The sequence below is a fragment of the Heptranchias perlo genome, chromosome 43, assembly GCF_035084215.1.
Source record: "Heptranchias perlo isolate sHepPer1 chromosome 43, sHepPer1.hap1, whole genome shotgun sequence".
Taxonomy (NCBI): Eukaryota; Metazoa; Chordata; class Chondrichthyes; order Hexanchiformes; family Hexanchidae; genus Heptranchias; species Heptranchias perlo.
In genome coordinates, this window is record NC_090367.1 from 960022 (window position 1) to 986405 (window position 26384).

At 55.3% G+C, this 26384-nt stretch overlaps 1 protein-coding gene across 1 annotated transcript in view; it reads right to left on the bottom strand.

The window, feature by feature from the left end:
• Positions 1–3043: 3043 nt before the first annotated feature.
• The window catches only part of sf3b2 (splicing factor 3b, subunit 2), a 39674-nt gene continuing 16333 nt past the window's right edge, over positions 3044–26384 (bottom strand). Inside the window, exons 12-22 of the mRNA XM_067975534.1 lie at positions 26054–26134; positions 24134–24361; positions 22235–22384; positions 16771–16860; positions 15037–15144; positions 13626–13733; positions 12744–12889; positions 11097–11198; positions 8517–8616; positions 5895–6080; positions 3044–3211 (exon numbers count right to left, since the gene is read on the bottom strand). Of these exons, the coding sequence (XP_067831635.1) occupies positions 3140–3211; positions 5895–6080; positions 8517–8616; positions 11097–11198; positions 12744–12889; positions 13626–13733; positions 15037–15144; positions 16771–16860; positions 22235–22384; positions 24134–24361; positions 26054–26134 (1371 nt within the window). The 3' untranslated portion in view covers positions 3044–3139. The remainder of the gene's footprint in view (positions 3212–5894; positions 6081–8516; positions 8617–11096; positions 11199–12743; positions 12890–13625; positions 13734–15036; positions 15145–16770; positions 16861–22234; positions 22385–24133; positions 24362–26053; positions 26135–26384) is intronic.

Genomic DNA, 26384 nt, shown 5'->3' on the forward strand with positions numbered 1-26384 from the left:
GGGAAACAGACAGAGAGAGAGGGGGAGACAGACAGAGAGAGAGGGGGAGACAGACAGAGAGAGAGGGGGAGACAGACAGAGAGAGAGGGGGAGAGAGACAGAGAGAGAGAGAGGGGGAGATAGACAGAGAGAGAGAGAGAGAGGGGGAGACAGACAGAGAGAGAGAGAGGGAGACAGACAGAGAGAGAGAGGGAGACAGACAGAGAGAGAGAGGGGGAGACAGACAGAGAGAGAGAGAGGGGGAGACAGACAGAGAGAGAGAGGGGGAGAAAGACAGAGAGAGAGAGGGGGAGACAGACAGAGAGAGAGAGGGGGAGAGAGACAGACAGAGAGGGAGAGAGACAGACAGAGAGGGAGAGAGACAGACAGAGAGAGGGAGAGAGACAGACAGACAGACAGAGGGAGAGAGACAGACAGAGAGAGGGAGACAGACAGAGAGGGAGGGAGGGAGACAGACAGACAGAAAGATAGAGGGAGGGAAAGAAAGAGAGAGAGAGAGAGAGGGAGAGCCAGGAGTGGTTAAGAGGCAGCAATCTTCGCCAAAGACTTAAATAACATCACACCACAAGGGTGAAGTCTGATGGTTTGTGAAATGATCTTGAGCTGACATCATGGGACTCAATATATCCTTTCAGGAGTAATTGGGGGATTTAGTGATATTATATTTAGTGTTTGGTCCATTTCTCCTGCCCTACTCTTGGCACCGATTCCTTGCTGGTGTAGGGATTATACAGGCGTCACTCACTCGCTCCTGCTCCCATCCCCACAATGTTCACACTCGCGGGGGGGACACCAGAGATCAAGATCCGGGTTGAGATCGGCCTACTCCGCACAGGCCGGGGATGGAGCCTGGGTCTTTCCTGCTGTGGGCGTGAGGTTCAGTTCCGCACCAGGTGGGATCGGCACTGAGCGTTGCTGGGCCATTTCTTGGACGGGCGTGCCCCAATGCCCCAGCGGGCAGCCTTGGTGCGATTCCGTTAGCGTTGGGAGTCTGCTGTTGGCCCCTGCCCGGTTTGCCAAGGGTCAAACGGATCTCAGGTGCCCCCCACTTCTGCCGCTGCAACCCGTCGATTAAACCTCCAGAAACTCCCCCAGTGGGAGGGGGCTGCGGGGACCATTCCTCACCCTGGGAGAGCGGGTTACAAGCCTTCACACTGTGCCTCTCTCTTTCCCCCCACCCCACCTCAGACTACTTGGTGGAGCTGTATCATGCTCCCTGGGGTAGCCGTGCCCCACCTGCTTTGGGGCTCAGGCCCCTGCCTCCGTTGCTGCCCCTGCAGTGCCCAGGGTGGACAAGAGTTTTAATATTTCCCATTGAATGTTGGAACTATCGAGAGGAGGCCTTTCTGCTTCTGTATAACCAGAGGTTCTGGGCCCAGGAAGGATAGAGTGGCTTTGGAGGGGGTGCAGCTCAGATTCACCAGAATGATACCGGGGCTACAAGGGTTAAATTACGACCAAGTTGCAGAGACTGGGCTTGTGTTCCCTCGAGATTAAGGGGTGATCTAATCGAGGGGTTTAAGATGATTAAAGGATTTGATCGGGTCGATAGAGAGAAACTATTTCCTCTGGTGGGGGGAGTCCAGAACAAGGGGGCAGAACCTTAAAATTAGAGCCAGGCCGTTCAGGGGTGATGTCAGGAAGCACTTCTTCACACAAAGGGGAGTGGGAATCTGGAACTCTCTCCCCCCCCCCAAAAAATACTGTTGAGGCTGGGGGTCAATTGGAGCTATCAAAACTGAGACTGATGGGTTTTTGTCGGGTATCGAGGGATATGGAGCAAAGCGTAGGTGGAGTGAAGATACAGATCAGCCACCGTCTGATGGAATGGCGGAACAGGCTCGAGGGGCTGAATGGCCTCCTCCTGTTCCTGTGTTCCAGGAGGGTTTGCAAGCGAGAAGTCAGGGCTGTCCATTGATGAAGTGTTAACCAACAGTTAATCTGAGGCTCAGGTTCCATTAAATAAAGAACGAGCTCTCATTTACACAGGGCCTTTCACCACCTCAGGACGTCCCAAAGCGATTTACAGCCAACGAAGTACTTTTTTTTTGGAAGTGCAGTCACTGTTGTAATGTAGGAAACGCGGCAGCCGATTTGCGCACAGCAAGATCCCACAAACGGTAATGAGATAATGATCACATAATGTTTTTAGTGATGTTGGTTGAGGGATAAATACTGGCCCCAGGACACCGGGGAGAACTCCCCCTGCTCTTCTTCCAATAGTGGCCGTGGGATCTTTTACATCCACCTGAGAGGGGCAGACGGGGCCTCGGTTTAACGTCTCATCCGAAAGACGGCACCTCCGACAGTGCGGCGCTCCCTCAGTACTGACCCTCCGACAGTGCGGCGCTCCCTCAGTATTGACCCTCCGACAGTGCGGCGCTCCCTCAGTACCGACCCTCCGACAGTGCAGCACTCCCTCAGTACTGCCCCTCCGACAGTGCAGCGCTCCCTCAGTACTGACCCTCCGACAGTGCAGCACTCCCTCAGTACTGGCCCTCCGACAGTGCAGCACTCCCTCAGTACCGACCCTCCGACAGTGCAGCGCTCCCTCAGTACCGACCCTCCGACAGTGCAGCGCTCCCTCAGTACCGACCCTCCGACAGTGCAGCGCTCCCTCAGTACCGACCCTCCGACAGTGCAGCGCTCCCTCAGTACCGACCCTCCGACAGTGCAGCGCTCCCTCAGTACCGACCCTCCGACAGTGCAGCGCTCCCTCAGTACCGACCCTCCGACAGTGCAGCGCTCCCTCAGTACCGACCCTCCGACAGTGCAGCGCTCCCTCAGTACCGACCCTCCGACAGTGCAGCGCTCCCTCAGTACTGACCCTCCGACAGTGCAGCGCTCCCTCAGTACTGGCACCGGGGGAGTGTGGGGCTCGAACCCATGACCTTCTGACACAGAGGCGAGAGATCCACAGTGGCTTAGCACTAACCGGGTGTGAAGGGTCACCTGCTTGTCGATCGGGGGGGGGGGGGGGGGGGGGGGCGGGAGGCTGCATCTGTACAAGGGGCGGGGGATAGAAAACAGCAAACACACCTGATTGTTAAAAAATGTCACAACTTTAATACAATCAGAAACAGGGCTGGAGTTTAAGGGAAAAGACAGGGTGAGAGTGAATTTGGCAGCGTGGCCGAGTTCAAAACTTGAACTCCTTATACTTCTTGGTGCCTCGGCTGGTGTCTGCTGGCTGAGCTTTCCTCTTCTTTTGCTGCGAAGGAAACAAGAACAAGTTATCACCGAGCTGGGGATGTGTCGGAGGCTGCAGGCTGCGATTCGCCCGCTCGCCCCCCTCCCCCCTCCTCCGCTCGCCCCCCTCCCCTCCCCCTCCTCCGCTCGCCCCCTCCTCCGCTCACCGGCCGCCCGCCCTCCAGCACCGCACCCAAGGAGCCGGCCTTCACGTGCGGCCTATTCGACAGGGAAAGGCATCACCCATCTAGCCCAATCTGCTCGCAGGCAACTTCCAAAGGGAGTACCTATACTGTCAGGAGCCGGGGGCGAGCCCGATGATCACTGGCTGCTCACAGACAGCCCAGCTGTCTGAAAAGGTACAAAGCAGCTCCTGCTCACTGCCTATTACACCGCTGTCAATCATCGCACTGAAATCCCAGCACTTGATCCAGCCACAGTAAGCTGGCTCATTAATTATAGCAGCAGCGCTATGAATAAACCCGCTGAAAACTCTTTGCTTCAGGTGGTTTATTTTCTGTTGGTGCCAGTGTTCAGGTACAATTCAGATTCAGGACGTGACCCCGGTCCTAACCCACTTCTACTCCAAATCAGCATCAGCCTGTTTATTCAGGCCGACCCCATACCCATAAGACTATAAGAGATAGGAGCAGCAGTAGGCCTATCAGCCCCTCGAGCCTGCTCCGCCATTTAACGAGATCATGGCTGATCTGATTTTTACCTCAACTCCACTTTCCCGTCCTTTCCCCATATCCTTTGACTCCCTTAAAGGGAGAGACGGAGACCCAGGGAGAAAGAGGGAGACCCCAAGGCGGGGTATGTGAGAGAGAGAGAGAGAGAGAGAGACACCCAGAGAGAAAGAGTGAGTGAGAGACAGAGAGAGAGGGAGAGAGAGAGAGAGGGAGAGAGAGAGAGAGGGAGAGAGAGAGAGAGGGAGAGAGAGCCCGAGAGAGAGAGAGACCCCGAGAGAGAGTGAGAGAGAAAGAGAGTGAGAGAGAAAAAGAGAGTGAGAGAGAAAAAGAGAGATGCCGAGAGAGAGAGACAGACAGACAGACACACACACCCAGGAAGTGTGAGAGAGAGAGACACCCAGAGCAAAAGAGAGAAAGAGAGCAAAAGAGAGGAAGAGAGCAAAAGAGAGAAAGAGAGCAAAAGAGAGAAAGAGAGCAAAAGAGAGAAAGAGAGCAAAAGAGAGAAAGAGAGCAAAAGAGAGAAAGAGAGCAAAAGAGAGAAAGAGAGCAAAAGAGAGAAAGAGAGCAAAAGAGAGAAAGAGAGCAAAAGAGAGAAAGAGAGCAAAAGAGAGAAAGAGAGCAAAAGAGAGCAAAAGAGAGAAAGAGAGCAAAAGAGAGAAAGAGAGCAAAAGAAAGAGAGAAAAAGAGAGCGACCCACAGGGAGAGGGAGAGACACACAGATCAAGATGACAATGTGTTTCTCAGTGAAGAAGGGGAAGACTCCCTGTTAACAAACCCTTTCCACTGCTGTAAGTAGGAAGAGGAGCAGGCCTTTCAGCCACTCGGGCCTGTTCTGCCATTCAATTAGATTGTGCTGTACCTGTCCTGGGAGTGTTTGATGGGACAGTGTACAGGGAGCTTTACTCTGTATCTAACCCGTGCTGTACCTGTCCTGGGAGTGTTTGATGGGACAGTGTACAGGGAGCTTTACTCTGTATCTAACCCGTGCTGTACCTGTCCTGGGAGTGTTTGATGGGACAGTGTAGAGGGAGCTTTACACTGTATCTAACCCGTGCTGTACCTGCCCTGGGAGTGTTTGATGGGACAGTGCAGAGGGAGCTTTACTCTGTATCTAACCCGTGCTGTACCTGCCCTGGGAGTGTTTGATGGGACAGTGCAGAGGGAGCTTTACTCTGTATCTAACCTGTGCTGTACCTGCCCTGGGAGTGTTTGATGGGACAGTGTAGAGGGAGCTTTACTCTGTATCTAACCCTGGACCTGCCCTGGGAGTGTTTGATGGGACAGTGTAGAGGGAGCTTTACTCTGTATCTAACCCGTGCTGTACCTGTCCTGGGAGTGTTTGATGGGACAGTGTAGAGGGAGCTTTACTTTGTATCTAACCCGCTCTGTACCTGCCCTGGGAGTGTTTGATGGGACAGTGTAGAGGGAGCTTTACTCTGTATCTAACCCTGTACCTGCCCTGGAAGTGATTGACGGGACAGTGGAGAGGGAGCTTTACACTGTATCTAACCCATGCTGTACCTGCCCTGGGAGTGTTTGATGGGACAGTGTAGAGGGAGCTTTACTCTGTATCTAACCCTGTACCTGCCCTGGGAGTGTTTGATGGGACAGTGTAGAGGGAGCTTTACTCTGTATCTAACCCTGTACCTGCCCTGGGAGTGTTTGATGGGACAGTGTAGAGGGAGCTTTACTCTGTATCTAACCCTGTACCTGACCCTGGGAGTGTTTGACGGGACGGTGTAGAGGGAGCTTTACTCTGTATCTAACCCTGTACCTGCCCTGGGAGTGTTTGATGGGACAGTGTAGAGGGAGCTTTACTCTGTATCTAACCCTGTACCTGACCCTGGGAGTGTTTGACGGGACAGTGTAGAGGGTGCTTTACTCTGTATCTAACCCTGTACCTGCCCTGGGAGTGTTTGATGGGACAGTGTAGAGGGAGCTTTACTCTGTATCTAACCCTGTACCTGACCCTGGGAGTGTTTGACGGGACAGTGTAGTGTGAACCGCCCTTACCTTCTGTTTGGCCGCGTGCTCTGCCACCATGTCGCTGAAGTCCTCCTTTTCTACCTGTGCCTGCTGCTCACGGACCCGCTCCTCGTATTTCTGGGTCATCGCCATCGGGTCGAGCTCCAGCTCTTCTGGTGCCAGGGCCACCTCGATCCCCTGGGCCTCAGGGGCCGGGCCCTTCCGACTCATCACCTGCCACACACCCAAAACCACACAATGAGGCGCACAAAGTGGAAACGCAAGAAGTGTTTGGAGGATTCTGATGTGCCGATTACTGCCGCGTGGGGACAATCGAACGGCAGCTCCCCCTCCCCGCGACGGGACGGAGCGGAGAAGAGTGGCTTCACAGAGCAGTCGGCTCCAGGTTCCATCCCTAGTGCGTGGAGCATAGACCGAACGGCCTGTTTCTGTGCTGTACGGTCGATGCAGTCCAGGGTGGGGAAGTCTTTGCTGGGACAGTGTGGAGGGAGCTCGGACTGAGGCATCGACCGATTGAGTCTCCAACTTCCAGGATCTTCAAATCCAACACTCGCCCCACCATCAGCTGCTTCCGAAATGTCCCGACTGGGAAGAGGTAAAGATCAGCCAGGACTCGCCACCTCTGTCCAGCTGTGTGCGGACTGCGCACCCGCCGATTTGCCCCCTCGCGAGACCCGAGGCAGGGGGGGGGGCTCACTCAATCAGCACAGATCAGGGCTGTACGTTTCAGGATATATATCCCAGGTGTCTGGGAGCCCAGGCTATAATCCTGAGAGCCACGCAGTGATTTTGCGTTAAGGAATCATTAATTCATCAGCACAGGGGACAAAGGAAGAATTCAAAAAGAAATTCACTCCGCGCGATGCAGCAGAAGGACCCCAGAGGGACGTGCCAAGTCGCGACCTCTAATGTAAAAATAGCATGCAGCAAAGTCGTAACAAAGGTACAGAGCTCGGGGCCACAATGACCCAGTAACTCCACACGCACAGGTGACCTTGCTCACAGACTGCACAGTGAGCTAACCCTTATTTAAACAACACCCACAATCACACAGTTCACAGCCAATAATGCTGCAGACATAACTTCCCCAGCCTGCTGTCCCAATCTCAAAGTTAACCGGCCGACAAAACCAGGACACCCGTTTCTACCGGGCCTCTCACGTTCTCAGGACGGCCCAGAGCGCTTTACAGCCAGTGAAGTACTTTTAAAAAAAAATTTAATCACTGTTGTAATGTGGGAAACGCAGCAGCCAATTTGCGCACAGCAAGATCCCACAAACAGCAATGTGATAATGATCAGATAATTTTTTTAAAAAGTGACATTGGTTGAGGGATAAATATTGGCCCCAGGACACCGGGTAGAACTCCCCCTGCTCTTCTTCCAATAGTGGCCGTGGGATCTTTTACATCGACCTGAGAGGGGCAGACGGGGCCTCGGTTTAATGTCTCATCCGAAAGGCGGCACCTCTGAAAGTGCAGCGCTCCCTCAGTACTGACCCTCCGACAGTGCGGCGCTCCCTCAGTACTGACCCTCCGACAGTGCGGCGCTCCCTCAGTACTGACCCTCCGACAGTGCAGCACTCCCTCAGTACTGACCCTCCGACAGTGCGGCGCTCCCTCAGTACTGACCCTCCGACAGTGCAGCACTCCCTCAGTACTGACCCTGCGACAGTGCAGCGCTCCCTCAGTGCTGACCCTCCGACAGTGCAGCGCTCCCTCAGTGCTGACCCTCCGACAGTGCAGCACTCCCTCAGTGCTGACCCTCCGACAGTGCAGCACTCCCTCAGTGCTGACCCTCCGACAGTGCAGCACTCCCTCAGTGCTGACCCTCCGACAGTGCAGCACTCCCTCAGTGCTGACCCTCCGACAGTGCAGCACTCCCTCAGTGCTGACCCTCCGACAGTGCAGCACTCCCTCAGTGCTGACCCTCCGACAGTGCAGCACTCCCTCAGTGCTGACCCTCCGACAGTGCAGCACTCCCTCAGTGCTGACCCTCCGACAGTGCAGCACTCCCTCAGTGCTGACCCTCCGACAGTGCAGCACTCCCTCAGTGCTGACCCTCCGACAGTGCAGCACTCCCTCAGTGCTGACCCTCCGACAGTGCAGCACTCCCTCAGTGCTGACCCTCCGACAGTGCAGCACTCCCTCAGTGCTGGCACCGGGAGTTTCGGCCTGGATTACGGGGCTCAAGTCTCTGGAGTGGGGGCTCGAACCCACGACCTTCTGACTCACAGCAAGAGAGAGATGCCCCTTTAGTTGGCTGTGTTTTTGTTCTTGGTGCCGATTTGCCTCCCACCTCTCCTCAAAGTGGGGGCATCACAGCCAAGCCCGATCCCTGTCTACATACTGGGGGGAGGGGGGAGCAGGTGCCAGGAGGTGATGATTCTCGCTTGGGGGCGGGGGTTACGAGCTGCCATGAGGCCACCCCATCCTCCAGTATCGCTCTTCATACAGTGAGCGTCGGTGGGACATTCAACCATGGGGGGCCAACACCGCCACACCCAGTCCCGTCACCCAATGTGATCAAGAGCAGGAATCCCGGCCGATTCCCCCCACGACACCCCAGACAGATGCCACTGTAAGCCCAATTGAGCGTTCCCTCCACCCTGGTTACCGTTAATTACCGCGCCCGTGCCGTGATTGGACTCACCGCTGACATGTCGTAGATGTGCGTCGACCCCATCATGGCCCCACCTATTGTCGCTGTCCGTTTCTCCGGCACTGGGATGTACAGCTGGGGCGTCTCACCGCTGTGGGGAAAGGAAGAGGCCGGCCAATCAAAATGGCACCCAGTGCTCTACCGGGTCCCGCCCCCCTCACCGACCGAGCCCCGCCCCACCACCACCGGCCCGGGCCCCCCCCCCCACCGGGTCCAGGCCCCGCCCCCCCCACCGGGTCCAGGCCCCGCCCCCCCACCGGGTCCAGGCCCCGCCCCCCCACCGGGTCCAGGCCCCGCCCCCCCACCGGGTCCAGGCCCCACCACCACCGGCCCCTCCCCCCCCACCGGGTCCAGCCCCGCCCCACCGGCCCGGGCCCCCCCCCCACCGGGTCCAGGCCCCGCCCCCCCACCGGGTCCAGGCCCCGCCCCCCCACCGGGTCCAGGCCCCGCCCCCCCACCGGGTCCAGGCCCCTCCCCCCCCACCGGGTCCAGCCCCGCCCCACCGGCCCGGGCCCCCCCCACCGGGTCCAGGCCCCGCCCCCCCACCGGGTCCAGGCCCCGCCCCCCCCACCGGGTCCAGGCCCCGCCCCCCCACCGGGTCCAGGCCCCGCCCCCCCACCGGGTCCAGGCCCCGCCCCCCCCACCGGGTCCAGGCCCCGCCCCCCCACCGGGTCCAGGCCCCGCCCCCCCACCGGGTCCAGGCCCCGCCCCCCCACCGGGTCCAGGCCCCGCCCCCCCACCGGGTCCAGGCCCCGCCCCCCCACCGGGTCCAGGCCCCGCCCCCCACCGGGTCCAGGCCCCGCCCCCCCACCGGGTCCAGCCCCGCCCCACCGGCCCGGGCCCCCCCCCACCGGGTCCAGGCCCCGCCCCCCCACCGGGTCCAGGCCCCGCCCCCCCACCGGGTCCAGGCCCCGCCCCCCCACCGGGTCCAGGCCCCGCCCCCCCCACCGGGTCCAGGCCCCGCCCCCTCCACCGGGTCCAGGCCCCGCCCCCCCCCACCGGGTCCAGGCCCCGCCCCCCCCACCGGGTCCAGGCCCCGCCCCCCCCACCGGGTCCAGGCCCCGCCCCCCCACCGGGTCCAGGCCCCGCCCCCCCACCGGGTCCAGGCCCCGCCCCCCCCACCGGGTCCAGGCCTCGCCCCCCCCACCGGGTCCAGGCCTCGCCCCCCCCACCGGGTCCAGGCCCCACCCCCCCACCGGGTCCAGCCCCCCCCCCAACCGGGTCCAGGCCCCGCCCCCCCACCGGGTCCAGCCCCCCCCCCAACCGGGTCCAGGCCCCGCCCCCCACCGGGTCCAGGCCCCGCCCCCCCCACCGGGTCCAGGCCCCGCCCCCCCCACCGGGTCCAGGCCCCGCCCCCCCCCCACCGGGTCCAGGCCCCGCCCCCCCCACCGGGTCCAGGCCCCTCTCCCCCCCCCCACCGACCGGGCCCCCCCCCAACCGACCGGGCCCCCCCCCCACCCCCCCTCACCGACCGGGCCCCCCCCACCCCCCTCACCGACCGGGCCCCTCCCCACCCCCCTCACCGACCGGGCCCCTCCCCACCCCCCTCACCGACCGGGCCCCTCCCCACCCCCCTCACCGACCGGGCCCCTCCCCACCCCCCTCACCGACCGGGCCCCTCCCCACCCCCCTCACCGACCGGGCCCCTCCCCACCCCCCTCACCGACCGGGCCCCTCCCCACCCCCCCCACCGGACCGGGCCCCCTCCCCCCACACCGACCAGGCCCACCCACCACCGGCCCGGGCCCCTCCCCACCGACCGGGCCCCTCCCCACCGACCGGGCCCCTCCCCACCCCCCTCACCGACCGGGCCCCCTCCCCCCCCCACCGACCGGGGCCCCCCCCTCACCGACTGGGCCCCTCCCCACCCCCCTCACCGACCGGGCCCCTCCCCCCCACCAGCCCAGGCCCCCTCCCCCTCCCCCCCACCGACCAGGCCCCACCATTTGCTGGCACTCTACAGCATAACTGTGGGGTGCAAATTGCCTCCTCACCCCATCGTCTCCCCCACCCCTCCCCAATATCAGTGTACGATTCTATGTCTCCCAGTAGGGCCCTGTATTGGAACCAGCTGACCCACAAGGTGTAGTTAATTGGATATCCTCGAGCCACCAGCTCCTGACTGGTGCATGTAATCTAAACAAACGGGAACTGTGAGGAGGCAGACGGTCGGGGCTGGTCGGCAGGGAGACCGTGCGGGGCTCCGCACAGCTCAAAGCGAGTCGCTCGAAACCAAAACTACCCCCGTTCGAAGGTGCTGGCTGTTGTTGGGGTTCAGGTCTCCGAGGCAGCCCCTGGGTCGCTCACCCGAGGATGGTGAATATCGGCAGGGCGTCCAATGGTGGGGGAGGGGACATCACAGCTGGGCCCGAACCGCCCCCCCTGCCCAATGATCAGGACACCAGACTTCTGTTGATTGCCCCCCCCCAGGACCCTGAGGGCAATTGTAACTCCCACACCCCCCGACCCACCTATAGCTGGTTACCCAGCACAGACCAGGGATGCTTTGAAATGCCACCTGGCCCTCTCCCAAACGCTCCTGTCCCTCTCTGTACAGGACTAGGCCCTTACCCATCCATGGCTTCCTCGATCTTCTTCTTCCTCAGCTCAATGAGTTCAGGGGTCTCCATTCCGGCCGGGACAGAGGAGAAGCCCCCCGGTGTAATCAGGCCGCTGCAGAGAGAAAGAGAGGTCGATCGTTATCAGTTACAGTAACAGGTGTCAGCCGGGGCTCAGTGGATCTCCCTCACCTCAGAGTCAGAAGATCGTGGGTTCGAACCCCCACTCCAGAGACTTGAGCCCCATAATCCAGGCCGACACTACCCAGTGCCAGTAGTGAGGGAGCGGCGCACTGTCGGAGGGTCAGTACTGAGGGAGCGCTGCACTGTCGGAGGGTCAGTACTGAGGGAGCGCCGCACTGTCGGAGGGTCAGTACTGAGGGAGCGCTGCACTGTCGGAGGGTCAGTACTGAGGGAGCGCCGCACTGTCGGAGGGTCAGTACTGAGGGAGCGCCGCACTGTCGGAGGGCCGCACCGTCAGAGGGTCAGTACTGAGGGAGCGCCGCACTGTCGGAGGGTCAGTACTGAGGGAGCGCCGCACTGTCGGAGGGTCAGTACTGAGGGAGCGCCGCACTGTCGGAGGGTCAGTACTGAGGGAGCGCCGCACTGTCGAAGGGTCAGTACTGAGGGAGCGCCGCACTGTCGAAGGGTCAGTACTGAGGGAGCGCCGCACTGTCGGAGGGCCGCACCGTCAGAGGGTCAGTACTGAGGGAGCGCCGCACTGTCGGAGGGTCAGTACTGAGGGAGCGCCGCACTGTCGGAGGGTCAGTACTGAGGGAGCGCCGCACTGTCGGAGGGTCAGTACTGAGGGAGCGCCGCACTGTCGGAGGGTCAGTACTGAGGGAGCGCCGCACTGTCGGAGGGTCAGTACTGAGGGAGTGCTGCACTGTCGGAGGGTCAGTACTGAGGGAGCGCCGCACTGTCGGAGGTGCCGTCTTTCGGATGAGATGTTAAACCGAGGCCCCGTCTGCCCCTCTCAGGTGGATGTGAAAGATCCCACGGCCACTATTGGAAGATGAGCAGGGGGAGTTCTCCCCCGGTGTCCTGGGGACAATATTTATCCCTCAACCAACATCACTAAAAACAAAATTATCTGGTCATTATCACATTGCTGTTTGTGGGATCTTGCTGTGCGCAAATTGGCTGCTGCGTTTCCTACATTACAACAGTGACCACACTTCAAAAAAAAACAGTACTTCATTGGCTGTAAAGCGCTTTGGGACATCCTGAGGCGGTGAAAGGCTCTGTCGAAATGAGAGCTCGTTCCTTCTTCAATCCCTTTGTTATTGGTTTTAAAGGAGAAGGGAATCCATCTCACAGCCTTTTGTCAGGTGAGTCCCTGGAGAGGCCACACCCGAGGCCACAGGCTCGACTACTGTGAATGCAGGGTTCACACACGTTGCTCGGTCTGGCTGACCTGGGGTTGGGTGGCACACGGCGCAGAGCCTGTGGCGACTCAGAGAGCGAAACCCCGAAATATTCCAACACGGACCACCCACCGTGGCCACAGGGACCCTCCCCACCCACAGGGACCCCCCCCCACCCCGGCCACAGGGACCACCCCCCCACCCCGGCCACAGGGACACCCCCCCCCCCCCCCACCCCGGCCACAGGGACCCCCCCCCCCCCCCTCTCCTCCCGCTCGGTTCCAAGTCACTACCTGTCAGCCGGTGTGATGAAGCCGGTGTCGTCTGGTTTATCTTCATCGCTATCATCCTCCTCCTCCTCTTCCTCCGAGGATTCTTCATCGGAAGGCTCCAGCTCGCCCCAGGGCGTCCGGTCCAGCTCCTCTTCCTCAGTCTTGGCCTGTAAGGGAAGGTCAGAGCCCGTCACCATTACGTAGGAACAGAAGGAGGACCCTCCGGCCTGCTGCGCCGTTCAATCAGATCATGGCTGATCTGTAACCCTTAATACCCTCTCCCAACAAAAAAATCCATCAATCTCAGTCCTGAAATTTCCAATTGACCCCCAGCCTCAGCCTTTTGTGGGACAGTTCCAGATTCCCACTCCCCTTTGTGTGAGGAAGTGCTTCCTGACATCACCCCTGAACCGCCTGGCTCTAATTTTAAGGTTCTGCCCCCTCGTTCTTGGTTTGATATAGTTTATCCGTATCTACTCTATCAAATCCTTTTATATTTTAAACACCTTTATCAGGTCACCCCTCAATCTTCTATAAAGTGAAGACGAGCCATGTTTATACAGCCTGTCCTCCTAATTAAACCCACCGAGACCCACCGGATGAAATCTATCATATTTTCCTTAGAGTTAGATTAGACACATCAATTAGAGTTCACAGAACAAGTTACATTTTCATCACTTTGATTTTCTCTCTTCCTCTCCTAAAAGAGAATCTTCAATGTTGGGGCAGCTGAATAAAACGCTCCCACCTCACTGCTGTTTGTGGGATTGCACTGTGCACAAAATGGCTGCCACACATGGCTACATCAGGACAGTCACTACACTCCAAAGTAGTTCATAGAGTGTGAAGGGGTTTGTGAGGCGTGATACGGTATCGTGTCAGCATGAGCCAGTCTTTATTTACCTGAAATTCCAGTGAATTGGTTCCAAACACATCCCCATACAGCGGCTTTCCTGTCTCATCGACAGGAGGCTTCCCCCACCCACCAGCGTGGTATCCGAACGAGCAGCTCTGCAAAGACATAACACACGGGGCTTTAATCATTGAAACGTTCCCGGGCTACAGTACAAGAGGTCAACACACACAAACACAGGCCGACAGCCAGCCCAACACACACAAACACAGGCCGACAGCCAGCCCAACACACACAAACACAGGCCGACAGCCAGCCCAACACACACAAACACAGGCCGACAGCCAGCCCAACACGTACAAACACAGGCCGACAGCCAGCCCAACACGTACAAACACAGGCCGACAGCCAGCCCAACATGCACAAACACAGGCCGGCTCCCAGCCCAACACGCACAAACACAGGCCGGCTCCCAGCCCAACACGTACAAACACAGGCCGACTCCCAGCCCAACACGCACAAACACAGGCCGACAGCCAGCCCAACACGTACAAACACAGGCCGACAGCCAGCCCAACACGCACAAACACAGGCCGGCTCCCAGCCCAACACGCACAAACACAGGCCGGCTCCCAGCCCAACACGTACAAACACAGGCCGACACCCAGCCCAACACGCACAAACACAGGCCGACTCCCAGCCCAACACGTACAAACACAGGCCGACTCCCAGCCCAACACGTACAAACACAGGCCGACACCCAGCCCAACACGCACAAACACAGGCCGACACCCAGCCCAACACGCACAAACACAGGCCGACTCCCAGCCCAACACGCACAAACACAGGCCGACTCCCAGCCCAACACGTACAAACACAGGCCGACTCCCAGCCCAACACGTACAAACACAGGCCGACACCCAGCCCAACTCGTACAAACACAGGCCGACACCCAGCCCAACACGTACAAACACAGGCCGACACCCAGCCCAACACGTACAAACACAGGCCGACACCCAGCCCAACACGTACAAACACAGGCCGACACCCGGCCCAACACGTACAAACACAGGCCGACACCCGGCCCAACACGTACAAACACAGGCCGACACCCGGCCCAACACGTACAAACACAGGCCGACACCCAACCCAACACGTACAAACACAGGCCGACACCCAGCCCAACACGTACAAACACAGGCCGACACCCAGCCCAACACGTACAAACACAGGCCGACACCCGGCCCAACATCTCATCTCCCCCTCAGGTTCTTTTGCCAATTATTTTAAATCTGTGTCCTCTGGTTACCGACCCTCCTGCCACTGGAAACGGTTTCTCCTTTCTCTGTCAAAACCCCTCACAGTGGCACATCAATGGCCTGTCACGCCGTTGCAAACTGCGACCGCACAGACGCGCCTCCATTTCTCTCTCCGGTAACGGGCTCGGTACGATCGACTCACCTCTGGGATCGGCGAGTTCAGGCCGGGAATTTTGAGATTGGGGTAAGATGGCGGGGGGCCGTACCGCTGCATCGCGATCAACCACGGGGGAGGCACCTTGTGTGCGTTCTGTGAATGAAACGAAAGAACTGGAGTTAGAACATGAACCTCCAGCGAGGGCAACTTTACAAACACGTAGGAGAACGCCCCACGCAGTACAACTACTCGCTGTTATATAGCAACGTAGTAAAACGGCCCAGGCCGCTTCACAGGAGCGTGAATCAGACAAAAATTTGACACCGAGCCACATAACAAGATATTAGGACAGGTGACCAAAAGCTTGGTCAAAGAGGGAGGTTTTAAGGAGCGTCTTAAAAGGAGAGAGAGGCGGAGAGGTTTAGGGAGGGAATTCCAGAGCTTAGGGCCCAGGCAGCTGAAGGCACGGCCGCCGATGGTGGAGCGATGGAAATCGGGGATGGGCAAGAGGCCAGAATTGGAGGAGCGCAGTGACCTCAGAGGGTTGTAGGGTTGGAGGAGGTTACAGAGATAGGGAGGGGGGCGAGGGCCATGGAGAAATTTGAAAACGAGGATGAGAATTTTAACAAAGGAATCTTTCGATCATGAAAGATTTGGGTAAGAATCTGGAAAATGCATATTGCAAAGCTGATGCGGAGTCGGCCAAGGATTTCCACTGAGGCGAAACCCAAACTCTGCAACTGTTGCTAAACTTTCAGGAGAGTGTTAGAGTGGTGGGGGACGAAACTTTCACACACTGTCCATTCATACTGTGAACAACAGGCATACAGCTCTGGGTTCACAAGATAATTACAGATTGAAGAGCTCATCCATTCTGAAAGACCCTCTAGCCCCCGCCCCACACTGGGATACAGTACTGGTGGGTACAGGCCTGTCACTGTGTAACACTGGAGGACAGAACTGGTCTGTCATTGTATAACACTGGCTACAGTACTGGTGGGGACAGGTCTGTCATTGTATAACACTGGGGTACAGTACCGGTCTGTCACTGTGTAACACCGGGGTACAGTACCAGTCTGTCACTGTGTAACACCGGGGTACAGTACAGGTCTGTCACTGTATAACACTGGGGTACAGTACCGGTCTGTCACTGTATAACACTGGGGTACAGTACCAGTCTGTCACTGTGTAACACCGGGGTACAGTACAGGTCTGTCACTGTATAACACTGGGGTACAGTACCGGTCTGTCACTGTATAACACTGGGGTACAGTACTGGTCTGTCACTGTATAACACTGGGGTACAGTACTGGTCTGTCACTGTATAACACTGGGGTACAGTACTGGTCTGTCACTGTATAACACTGGGGTACAGTACCGGTCTGTCACTGTATAACACTGGGGTACAGTACCGGTCTGTCACTGTATAACACTGGGGTACAGTACCGGTCTGTCACTGTATAACACTGGGGTACAGTACCGGTCTGTCACTGTATAACACTGGGGTACAGTACCGGTCTGTCACTGTATAACACTGGGGTACAGTACCGGTCTGTCACTGTATAACACTGGGGTACAGTACCGGTCTGTCACTGTATAACACTGGGGTACAGTACCGGTCTGTCACTGTATAACACTGGGGTACAGTACCGGTCTGTCACTGTATAACACTGGGGTACAGTACCGGTCTGTCACTGTATAACACTGCAGGCAGTTTTAATGCAGTAGTCACGAGGTCAAAAATGCGACTGATGCACCGAGGGAAGTGATTTTACTCACAGCTCCCACAGGCATTCCAAGGGCCAGCCGCAGCTCGTCCGACAGGTCGCCAGGCTTCTTCTCCTTCAGCCGGGTCTCAAACTCTTTCCCCTGTTGGGTCAAAAACAAAACTCGTTCAATTCATGACACGGGTTCCATCAGCAGGGAAAGTTATTCACCTACTCAACAACAACTCCCATTTATATAGCGTAGTAAAACGTCCCTAGGCGCTTCACAGGAGCGTAAATCAGACACCGAGCCACGTAAGGAGATATTAGGACAGGTGACCAAAAGCTCAGTCAAAGAGGGAGGTTTTAAGGAGCGCCTTAAAGGAGGAGAGAGGGGGAGAGGTTTAGGGAGGGAATTCCAGAGCTTAGGGCCCAGGCAGCTGAAGGCACGGCCGCCAATGGTGGAACGATGGAAATCGGGGGGATGGACAAGAGGCCAGAATTGGAGGAGCGCAGAGACTAAACCCTCCACTGCCTAGCTCCAACTGCTCCCTCATGGAGATCAGCTCAGTTTCATAAAATCATAGAGCGCAGAAGGAGGCCATTCACCCCATCGAGCCTGTGCCGGCTCTTTGAAAGATCTATCCCATTAGTCCCACTCCCCCCTGCTCTTTCCCCAGAGCCCCTGCAAATTTTTCCCCTTCAAGTATTTCTCCAATTCCCTTTTGAAAGTTATTATTGAATCTGCTTCCACCGCCCTTTCAGGCAGTGAATTCCAGATCAGAACAACTCGCTGAGTAAAAAAACATTCTCCTCATCTCCCCCTCTGGTTCTTTTGCCAATTATCTTAAATCTGTGTCCTCTGGTTACCGACCCTCCTGCCACTGGAAACAGTTTCTCCTTATTTACTCCATCAAAACCCCTCATGATTTCGAGCACCTTTTGTGATTGATATGGTGAGGCCGGCATGTAACCTTACACGAGGGCCCTGCAATAAACTGATTAGCAGGGAACAATTAGAAGATTGCAATGCAGGTCGAGATTAGATTACTGCCTTAGGACAACAAAGCAAATCTTTTTATTATGTGCAGGGATAGTTCAGAGGAAACACTCTCATATCTACAGGGACTCCTGTACAGGCAGGATAAACATTTAGAAGTTATACTTAGAAAATGAAAGGCTTGCATTTCTATAGCGTTATTCACGACCTCGGGACGACCCAAAGTCAATTAAGGATTTCTGAAATATAGTCACTTTTGTAACTTGCGCACAGCAAGATCCCACAAACAGCAATGAGATAATGACCAGACCATCTGTTTTAGGTGTTGGTTGAGGGATAAATATCGACCTGGACACCGGGAGAACTCCCCCTGCTCTTCTTCCAGTAGTGGCCCGTGGGATCTTTCACCTGAGGGGGCAGACTCGGCCTCAGTTCAGGAACATAGGAACAGGAGTAGGCCATTCAGCCCCTCGTGCCTGCTCCGTCATTTGATAAGATCATGGCTGATCTGTGATCTAACTCCATATACCTGCCTTTGGCCCATATCCCTTAATACCTTTGGTTGCCAAAAAGCTATCTATCTCAGATTTAAATTTAGCAATTGAGCTAGCATCAATTGCCGTTTGCGGAAGAGAGTTCCAAACTTCGACCACCCTTTGTGTGTGGAAATGTTTTCTAATCTCACCCCTGAAAGGTCCGGCTCTAATTTTTAGACTGTGCCCCCTACTCCTAAAATCCCCAACCAGCGGAAATAGTTTCTCTCTATCCATCCTATCTGTTCCCCTTAATATCTTATAAACTTCAATCAGATCATCCCTTAACCTTCGAAACTCCAGAGAATACAACCCCAATTTGTGTAATCTCTCCTCGTAACTTAACCCTTGAAGTCCGGGTATCATTCTAGTAAACCTACGCTGCACTCCCTCCAAGGCCAATATGTCCTTCCGAAGGTGCGGTGCCCAGAACTGCTCACAGTACTCCAGGTGTGGTCTAACCAGGGTTTTGTATAGCTGCAGCATAACTTCTGCCCCCTTGTACTCTAGTCCTCTAGATATAAAGGCCAGCATTCCATTTGCCTTCTTGATTATTTTCTGCACCTGTTCATGACACTTCAATGATCTATGTACCTGAACCCCTAAGTCCCTTTGGACATCCACTGTTTTTAACTTTTTACCATTTAGAAAGTACCCTGTTCTATCCTTTTTTGATCCAAAGTGGATGACCTCACATTTGTCTACATTGAATTCCATTTGCCACAGTTTTGCCCATTCACCTAATCTATCAATATCCCTTTGTAATTTTATGTTTTCATCTACTCTGCTTACAATGCCACCAATCTTTGTGTCATCGGCAAACTTAGATATGAGACTTTCTATGCCTTCATCTAAGTCGTTAATAAATATTGTGAATAATTGAGCCCCAAGACAGATCCCTGCGGGACTCCACTAGTCACATCCTGCCAATGTGAGTACCTTCCCATTATCCCTACTCTCTGTCGCCTTTCGCTCAGCCAACTTCCTAACCAAGTCCGTACTTTTCCCTCGATTCCATGGGCTTCTATCTTAGCTAACAGTCTCTTATGTGGGACCTTATCAAATGCCTTCTGGAAGTCCATATAAATAACATCCATTGACATTCCCCTGTCCACTACTTTAGTCACCTCTTCAAAAAATTCAATCAGTTTTGTCAGGCACGACCTACCTTTCACAAATCCATGCTGGCTCTCTCTGATTAACTGAAAATTCTCGAGATGTTCAGTCACCCTATCCTTAATTATGGACTCCAGCATTTTCCCCACAACAGATGTTAGGCTAACTGGTCTATAATTCCCCGGTTTCCCTCTCTCTCCTTTCTTAAAAAGCAGAGTGACATGTGCAATTTTCCAATCTAGAGGGACAGTTCCTGAATCTGGAGAACTTTGAAAGATTATAGTTAGAGCATCTGCAATGTGCTCACCTACTTCCTGTAAAACCCTGGGATGGAAACCATCTGGTCCTGGGGATTTATCACTCTTTAGTGCTATTATTTTCTTCTTTACTGTTGCTTTACTTATGTTAATTTTATCGAGTCCCTGTCCCCGGTTCAATATTAGTTTTCTTGGGATTTCCGGCATGCTATCTTCTTTTTCTACTGTAAATACTGACACAAAGTAATTGTTCAACATGTCCGCCATTTCCCCATTGTCTATGACAATATCCCCACTTTCAGTTTTTAAGGGGCCAACACTGCTCCTGACCACCCTCTTTTTCCTAATATAACTATAAAAGTTCTTCGCATTGGTTTTGATATCCCTTGCGAGTTTCTTTTCATACTCTCTTTTTGTAGCCCTTACTATCTGTTTTGTGACCCTTTGTTGATCTTTGTATCTTTCCCATTCGCCAGGATCTGTGCCATTTTTTGCCTTTTTGTATGCCCTTTCCTTATGTCTTATACTGTCCCTTACCTCTTTAGTTGTCCATGGCTTTTTTTTTGGCAAGTAGAGTTCTTGCCCCTCAGGGGTATAAACCGATTCTGTATCACGTTAAATGTTTCTTTAAACATTTCCCACTGATCATCAGTCGTTTTACCCATTAATAGATTTGCCCAGTTTACTGTGGACAGTCTCTGTCTCATCCCATTGAAGTCGGCCTTGCCCAAGTCTAGAATCTTAGCAGCTGATTCACTTTTTTCCCTTTCAAACACTACACTGAACTCAATCATGTTATGATCGCTATTGGATAGATGTTCACGGACAGTTAAGGCGTTAACTAAATCTGGTTCATTACTCATTACTAAATCTAGTATGGCTTGCCCCCTTGTTGCCTCTAGGACATAATGCTGTAGAAAATTATCCCGGACACACTCAAGAAATTCACTACCTTTCTGACAGTTGCTAGTCTGCTTTTCCCAATCTATGTGAAGGTTAAAGTCCCCCATTAAGGCCACTATGCCTTTCTTACACGCTTGTCTAATCTCTGCATTTATACAATCTAGCACTTCAGAGCTGCTGCCAGGGCTCCTATACACAACTCCCACTATAGTCTTAGATCCTTTCCTATTTCTCAATTCAACCCATAAGATCTCTGTTAGCTGCTTACCCCTCTTTATATCCTCCTTTATCATTGAAGTGATTTCATCTCTAATCATTAAGGCTACACCTCCCCCTCTTCCATTTTCCCTATCTCTCCTGTGGACCTTATAACCTGGTATAATTAGTTCCCAATCCTGACCATCCTGCAGCCAAGTCTCAGTAATAGCTATCATGTCATACCCTCCAATTTGAATTTGAACCTGTAGTTCATTTAATTTATTCCTTATGCTCCGTGCATTTGTACATAGAACTCTTAGTTGGGCCACACATCCTAGCCTGACCTTCAGCTTTGATGCTGGGTTAATCGCCTTACGCCTTCTAGTTTTTATTTTATCTGTCGTGCCTAAAGTACACTTTCTTTCCGCTGCTCTACGCTTTTCCCTTTCACTTGTTCTTGAACAACTGTTTGTACTATTTGTATTTTAAATTTCCCCTGGGTCTTCCCCTCTCTTGCTGCTCTCAACTTTACTCCCTTCTGACTCCCCACTCAGGTTCCCATCCCCCTGCCACTCTAGTTTAAACCTTCCCCAACGTCTCATCCGACAGTGCAGCACTCCCTCGGTACTGGCACCGGGAGTGTCGGCCTGGGTTATGGGGCTCAAGTCTCTGGAGTGGGGCCTCGAACCCACGACCTTCTGACTCAGAGGCGAGAGAGAGAGAGAGAGACACCGACCCAGGGCTGACACAGAACATAGTGTAACCACCCAGGATGCTTTAGAGATGGGCGGGCAGGGTCAGACATGGGGCGGGTGCGAGGGGAAGAGGGGGGGGGGGTAAAGAAGAGAAAGGAGGTAACTGAAGACCTAGTCCAGTTTTCAGGCTGCTTGTGAAGGCAGCGAGAGATTCTCTTATTAGTTTGTTTCTGGGGTGTGGGCCAACACTTGTCAGGCTGTATTTACTGCCCGTTCTTAGTACAACAGTCAGCCTCGTAGAGTGAGTCTGGAGTCACGTGTAGGACGCAACAGGTTAGAAGCAGCAGCCTCCCTTCCCTGAAGGACATGAGTGAACCAGCTGGGTTTTCGTTGAATTCTCTCTCGGCGGGATTTGGAAGCACAAGCTCTGGGTGAGCGGGGTTATCCCACCATGGGGGGCATCACATTTCTCATCTCACTCTTACCCAACTGCATATTCCCCCAGGGGTCACTGGATAATGATCAGGAACCCTGGCAGCTTCCCCCCCAACCCCTCTTTTGCCAGTTGTAGCCCCCCCCCCTACCCAATGCAGTCTCACACTGGGTGAGATCGGCTAGTTCAGCACAGGCCGGGGAATGGAGCCGGGTACTTTTCTGGTGTGTGTGTGTGTGTGTGTGTGTGTGTGTGTGTGTGTGTGTGTGTGTGGCTCTAACTACCCAATAGGCCACCCCCCCTCGCCCGCTGAAATCACTCAGTGCCCCGGTACAGGCACTGACAGTGGATGAGGGCGACCCCTTTGCTCCTTACTGAAGGCCCCGCTCTGTGCGGCCCTACCTCATAATATAAGTCTCCGTGGATAGTCAGTTTGGGTTTCGTCTGCCATTTGAAGAAGGCATCGTGCAGCTTCTGGTAGTCGATATCTATTTTACCCATTTTTGGGCGGACTTTCTCCCTCATTTTAGTCTTCATGGTCTTCTGCTCTTCCTGGGAACAAACAACACACAGAATTAGACGGGCGGGCTTTCTCCCCCAGGAGAAAGTGCTGGAGTTCACTCCCACCGCTGCCAACCCCGTCCGCAGCTCACAGGCGGTGACACCCAACTGCCCCCTGACTCAGACCAGCGCTTGACTCTGGCACAGACTGTGGGAATTGCCCCACTGAGCCACCACGGGGAAGCTTGATCCCACAAGAACTGTCTGAAATCCTCCCACACCCTCGGAATGCAACTGAAAGAAAGAGACTCCCATTTCTACAGCCCCTTTCACCACCTCAGGACGTCCCAAACCTTCACACCCAATGGAGTACTTTTTTTAAAAAAGTGTGGTCACTGTTGTAATGTAGGAAATGTGGCAGCCAATTTGCGCACAGCAAGATCCCACAAACAGCAATGAGATAAATGACCAGATCATCTGTTTTAGTGATGTTGGTTGAAGGATAAATATTGGCCCCAGGACACCGGGGAGAACTCCCCCTGCTCTTCTTCCCATAGTGGCCGTGGGATCTTTTACATCCACCCGAGAGGGGCAGACGGGGCCTCGGTTTAACGTCTCATCCGAAAGACGACACCTCCGACAGTGCAGCGCTCCCTCAGTACTGACCCTCCGACAGTGCGGCACTCCCTCAGTACTGACCCTTCGACAGTGCGGCGCTCCCTCAGTACTGACCCTCCGACAGTGCGGCGCTCCCTCAGTACTGACCCTCCGACAGTGCGGCGCTCCCTCAGTACTGACCCTCCGACAGTGCGGCGCCCCCTCAGTACTGACCCTCCGACAGTGCGGCGCTCCCTCAGCACTGACCCTCCGACAGTGCGGCGCTCCCTCAGCACTGACCCTCCGACAGCGCGGCGCTCCCGCAGTACTGACCCTCCGACAGCACGGCGCTCCCGCAGTACTGACCCTCCGACAGTGCGGCGCTCCCTCAGTACTGACCCTCCGACAGTGCGGCGCTCCCTCAGTACTGACCCTCCGACAGTGCGGCGCTCCCTCAGTACTGACACTGGGAGTGTCAGTCTGGATTATGGGGCTCAAGGCTGGAGTGGGGGCTCGAACCCACGACCTTCGGAGTTAGAGGTGAGAGAGAGAGACACTGAGCCCCGGCCGATACCCTGGTTAGCACCATTTGCCCGACATAGGTGGGTGTCCGTGATGAGTGTGGTGGGGACTGTGGTACCCATTGGGAATTCTCCCACTTAAAGTGAAAGGGAGGGGGTGAAACCTGGGACGTCCTGATCCACGTGGGTGTTATGGTCACTGGGTGAGCTTGCTGAGCCGCGGTTTAACTGTTTCGGTCGCGCACCGCGGATCTGCTTAACATTAACAGGGTCGGCCACGGTGGTGCAGTGCCAGAGGACGATAGTACTGACTGGACACTGCAGGGCGGCAGTGTCCCCTGGTGGCAGACACAGTTAGCTGCGGTCTCGGCCCAAGGCTGGGAAGTTCCCTGTCGTCCCACTGCCCACTCTAACAGATCCCCTACCCCCATGGAATGCATAGCGTGCCCGGAAGGCTCTGGGCTTCATTCCCCCCCACCCGAAGGTAGCGACGCTCACTGGGGGAGGGAACGCCGCCGCCCCCCCCCTCCACCCCACCTGGATCAACCACCGAGTGGCGTGTTCCTCACGGGTGTCCCGACAGTGGGGTCTATTCGACCACGGGGTGCATCGCGACCGACCCCGGCATCGACCCTGCGTCTTACGCCTAGCGAGGCCGGGCCGGGCACTTTACAGAATTTACCTTCTCCTGCAGCGCTTCCCGCATCTCCTGGATCCCGGTGCGTCGGATGAACTCGGGCAGCTCGAAGGGGGGCTTCTCGATGCCGCGCTTGCCCTGGAGGTATTTGCGCTTGAAGCACCAGTGCCGCGGGACGGGCACCGAGTTGCGGGTGGCCTTCAGGTGAACCAGCAGCTTCGGGTCGTGGGCTGTGACGTCGTGCATCTCCACCACGTCCGGTCTGGCCACGAGCTGCAGGTCAAGGGGTCGTCACAGGGTCAGGCGAGAGACGACAAGAGAACGGCTCCCCCCCCCACCACGCCCTCCAGGCCCAGTATGTCAGGAGCACCCAGCCGGTCAGTCAGGAGCCGGAAGAGCAAGGTGACAGTCACCTGTCCTTCCAGTTACGACGGTGGGTCCCACCTGTGACCTTACGCTGACGTTTCTCTTTTAAATGCTTGCCGTGTAAGTGTGTTAGGAACAGGAAGCCATTAAGCCCCTCTGATTCAATTAGATCATGGCTGAGCGATACCTTAACCCCATTTTGCCTCCATATCCCTGATTTCATTACCCAACACAAATCCATCAATCTCAATCTTGAAAGCTCCAATTGACCCCCAGCCTCAACAGCTTTTTTGGGGGGGAAGAGAGTTCCAGATTCCCACTCCCCTTTGTGTGAAGAAGTGCTTCCTGACATCACCCCTGAACGGCCTGGCTCTAATTTTAAGGTTCTGCCCCCTTCTTCTGGACTCTCCCGCCGGAGGAAATAGTTTCTCTCTATCGACCCTATCGAATTATTTAAAAAGAAAGTAAGAAATAGGAACAGGAGTAGGCCATTCGGCCCCTCGAGCCTGCTCCGCCATTCAATCAGATCATGGCTGATCTTCGACCTCAACTCCACTTTCCCGCCCGATCCCCAGATCCCTTGATTCCCCTCGAGTCCAAAAATCTATCGATCTCAGCCTTGAATATATTCAATGACTCAGCATCCACAGCCCTCTGGGGTAGAGAATTCCAAAGATTCACAACCCTCTGAGTGAAGAAATTCCTCCTCATCTCAGTCCTAAATGTCGGACCCCTTATCCTGAGACTATGCCCCCTAGTTCTAGACTCTCCAGCCAGGGGAAACAATCTCTCAGCATCTACCCTCAGAATCTTATGTTATAATTTTAAACACCTCAATTAGCTCATCTTTTATTCAAGGGAACACAAACCAAGTTTATGCAACCTGTCCTAATATTTTAGCCCCGGTATCATTCTGGTGAATCTGCTCTGCACCCCCTCCAAGGCCAATCCATCCTTCCTGGGGTGCGGGGCCCAGAACTGAACGCAGTGTCTCCAGATGGGGTCCTGATCAAGGCTCTGTACAACTGAGGCACCACTTCACTTCCTCACTTTTGTACTCCAATCCCCTCATGATAAAGGCCAACATTCCATGAGCATTTTTGATTACTTTTTGTACCTGTGTATTAGCTTTTAGTGATATGTGTCCACGGACACCCAAATCTCTTTACTCCTCCACTGCTCATAGTCTCTCATTAAGAAAATATTCCGATTTGTCTTTCTTGGATCCAAAGTGCATGATCTCACACTTGCTGTGTTAAACTCTATCTGCCATGCCCGCTCACTTAATCTGTCTATATCCCTTTCTAATTTCCTCCTCCCATCTGCACAATTTACTGTCTCCCCCAACGTATTCTCATGCATTACTCTGTATCAAACCCGTGCTGTCACAGAGAGAGAGAGAGAGAGAGAGAGAGAGAGACACACGTACAGACGGAGATCTTGCCGTCTGTGAAGGACAAACCATGGCCGACCAGTCCGCATCGGGGCAGCAACATCCAGCCAGCCCCACACGGCCTGCGCAATGACCCAGGGCTCAGACCCTCTGCTCTTCACACAATTCACACTCCACAACAGTCTGGAACAAAGTGTGGAACACACCTGCTTCAGTTCAGCAACGCTCAGGCGATTCAGTCTGCGCAGCTTCTTCTTCGACAGTTTGGGCAGGTCATCCCTCTTATCCTGACAGACAGGAACAACACAGTCACACAAAACCTCATCAACATTACTCCCTCCGCGAACACTGTCCCCACCCCACCTGAAGGTGCTGTCTCTCACTGGAATAAGGGTTTACAGGTATCAAGTGGCCCATTCTTCGAAGCTGCAGCAGGCTTTTCCACTCTGGCAGTATCACAGCTCTGTGTTTGGTACCCGAGAGGGCAGACTCCGACAGTGCAGCGCTCCCTCAGTACCGACCCTCCGACAGTGCAGC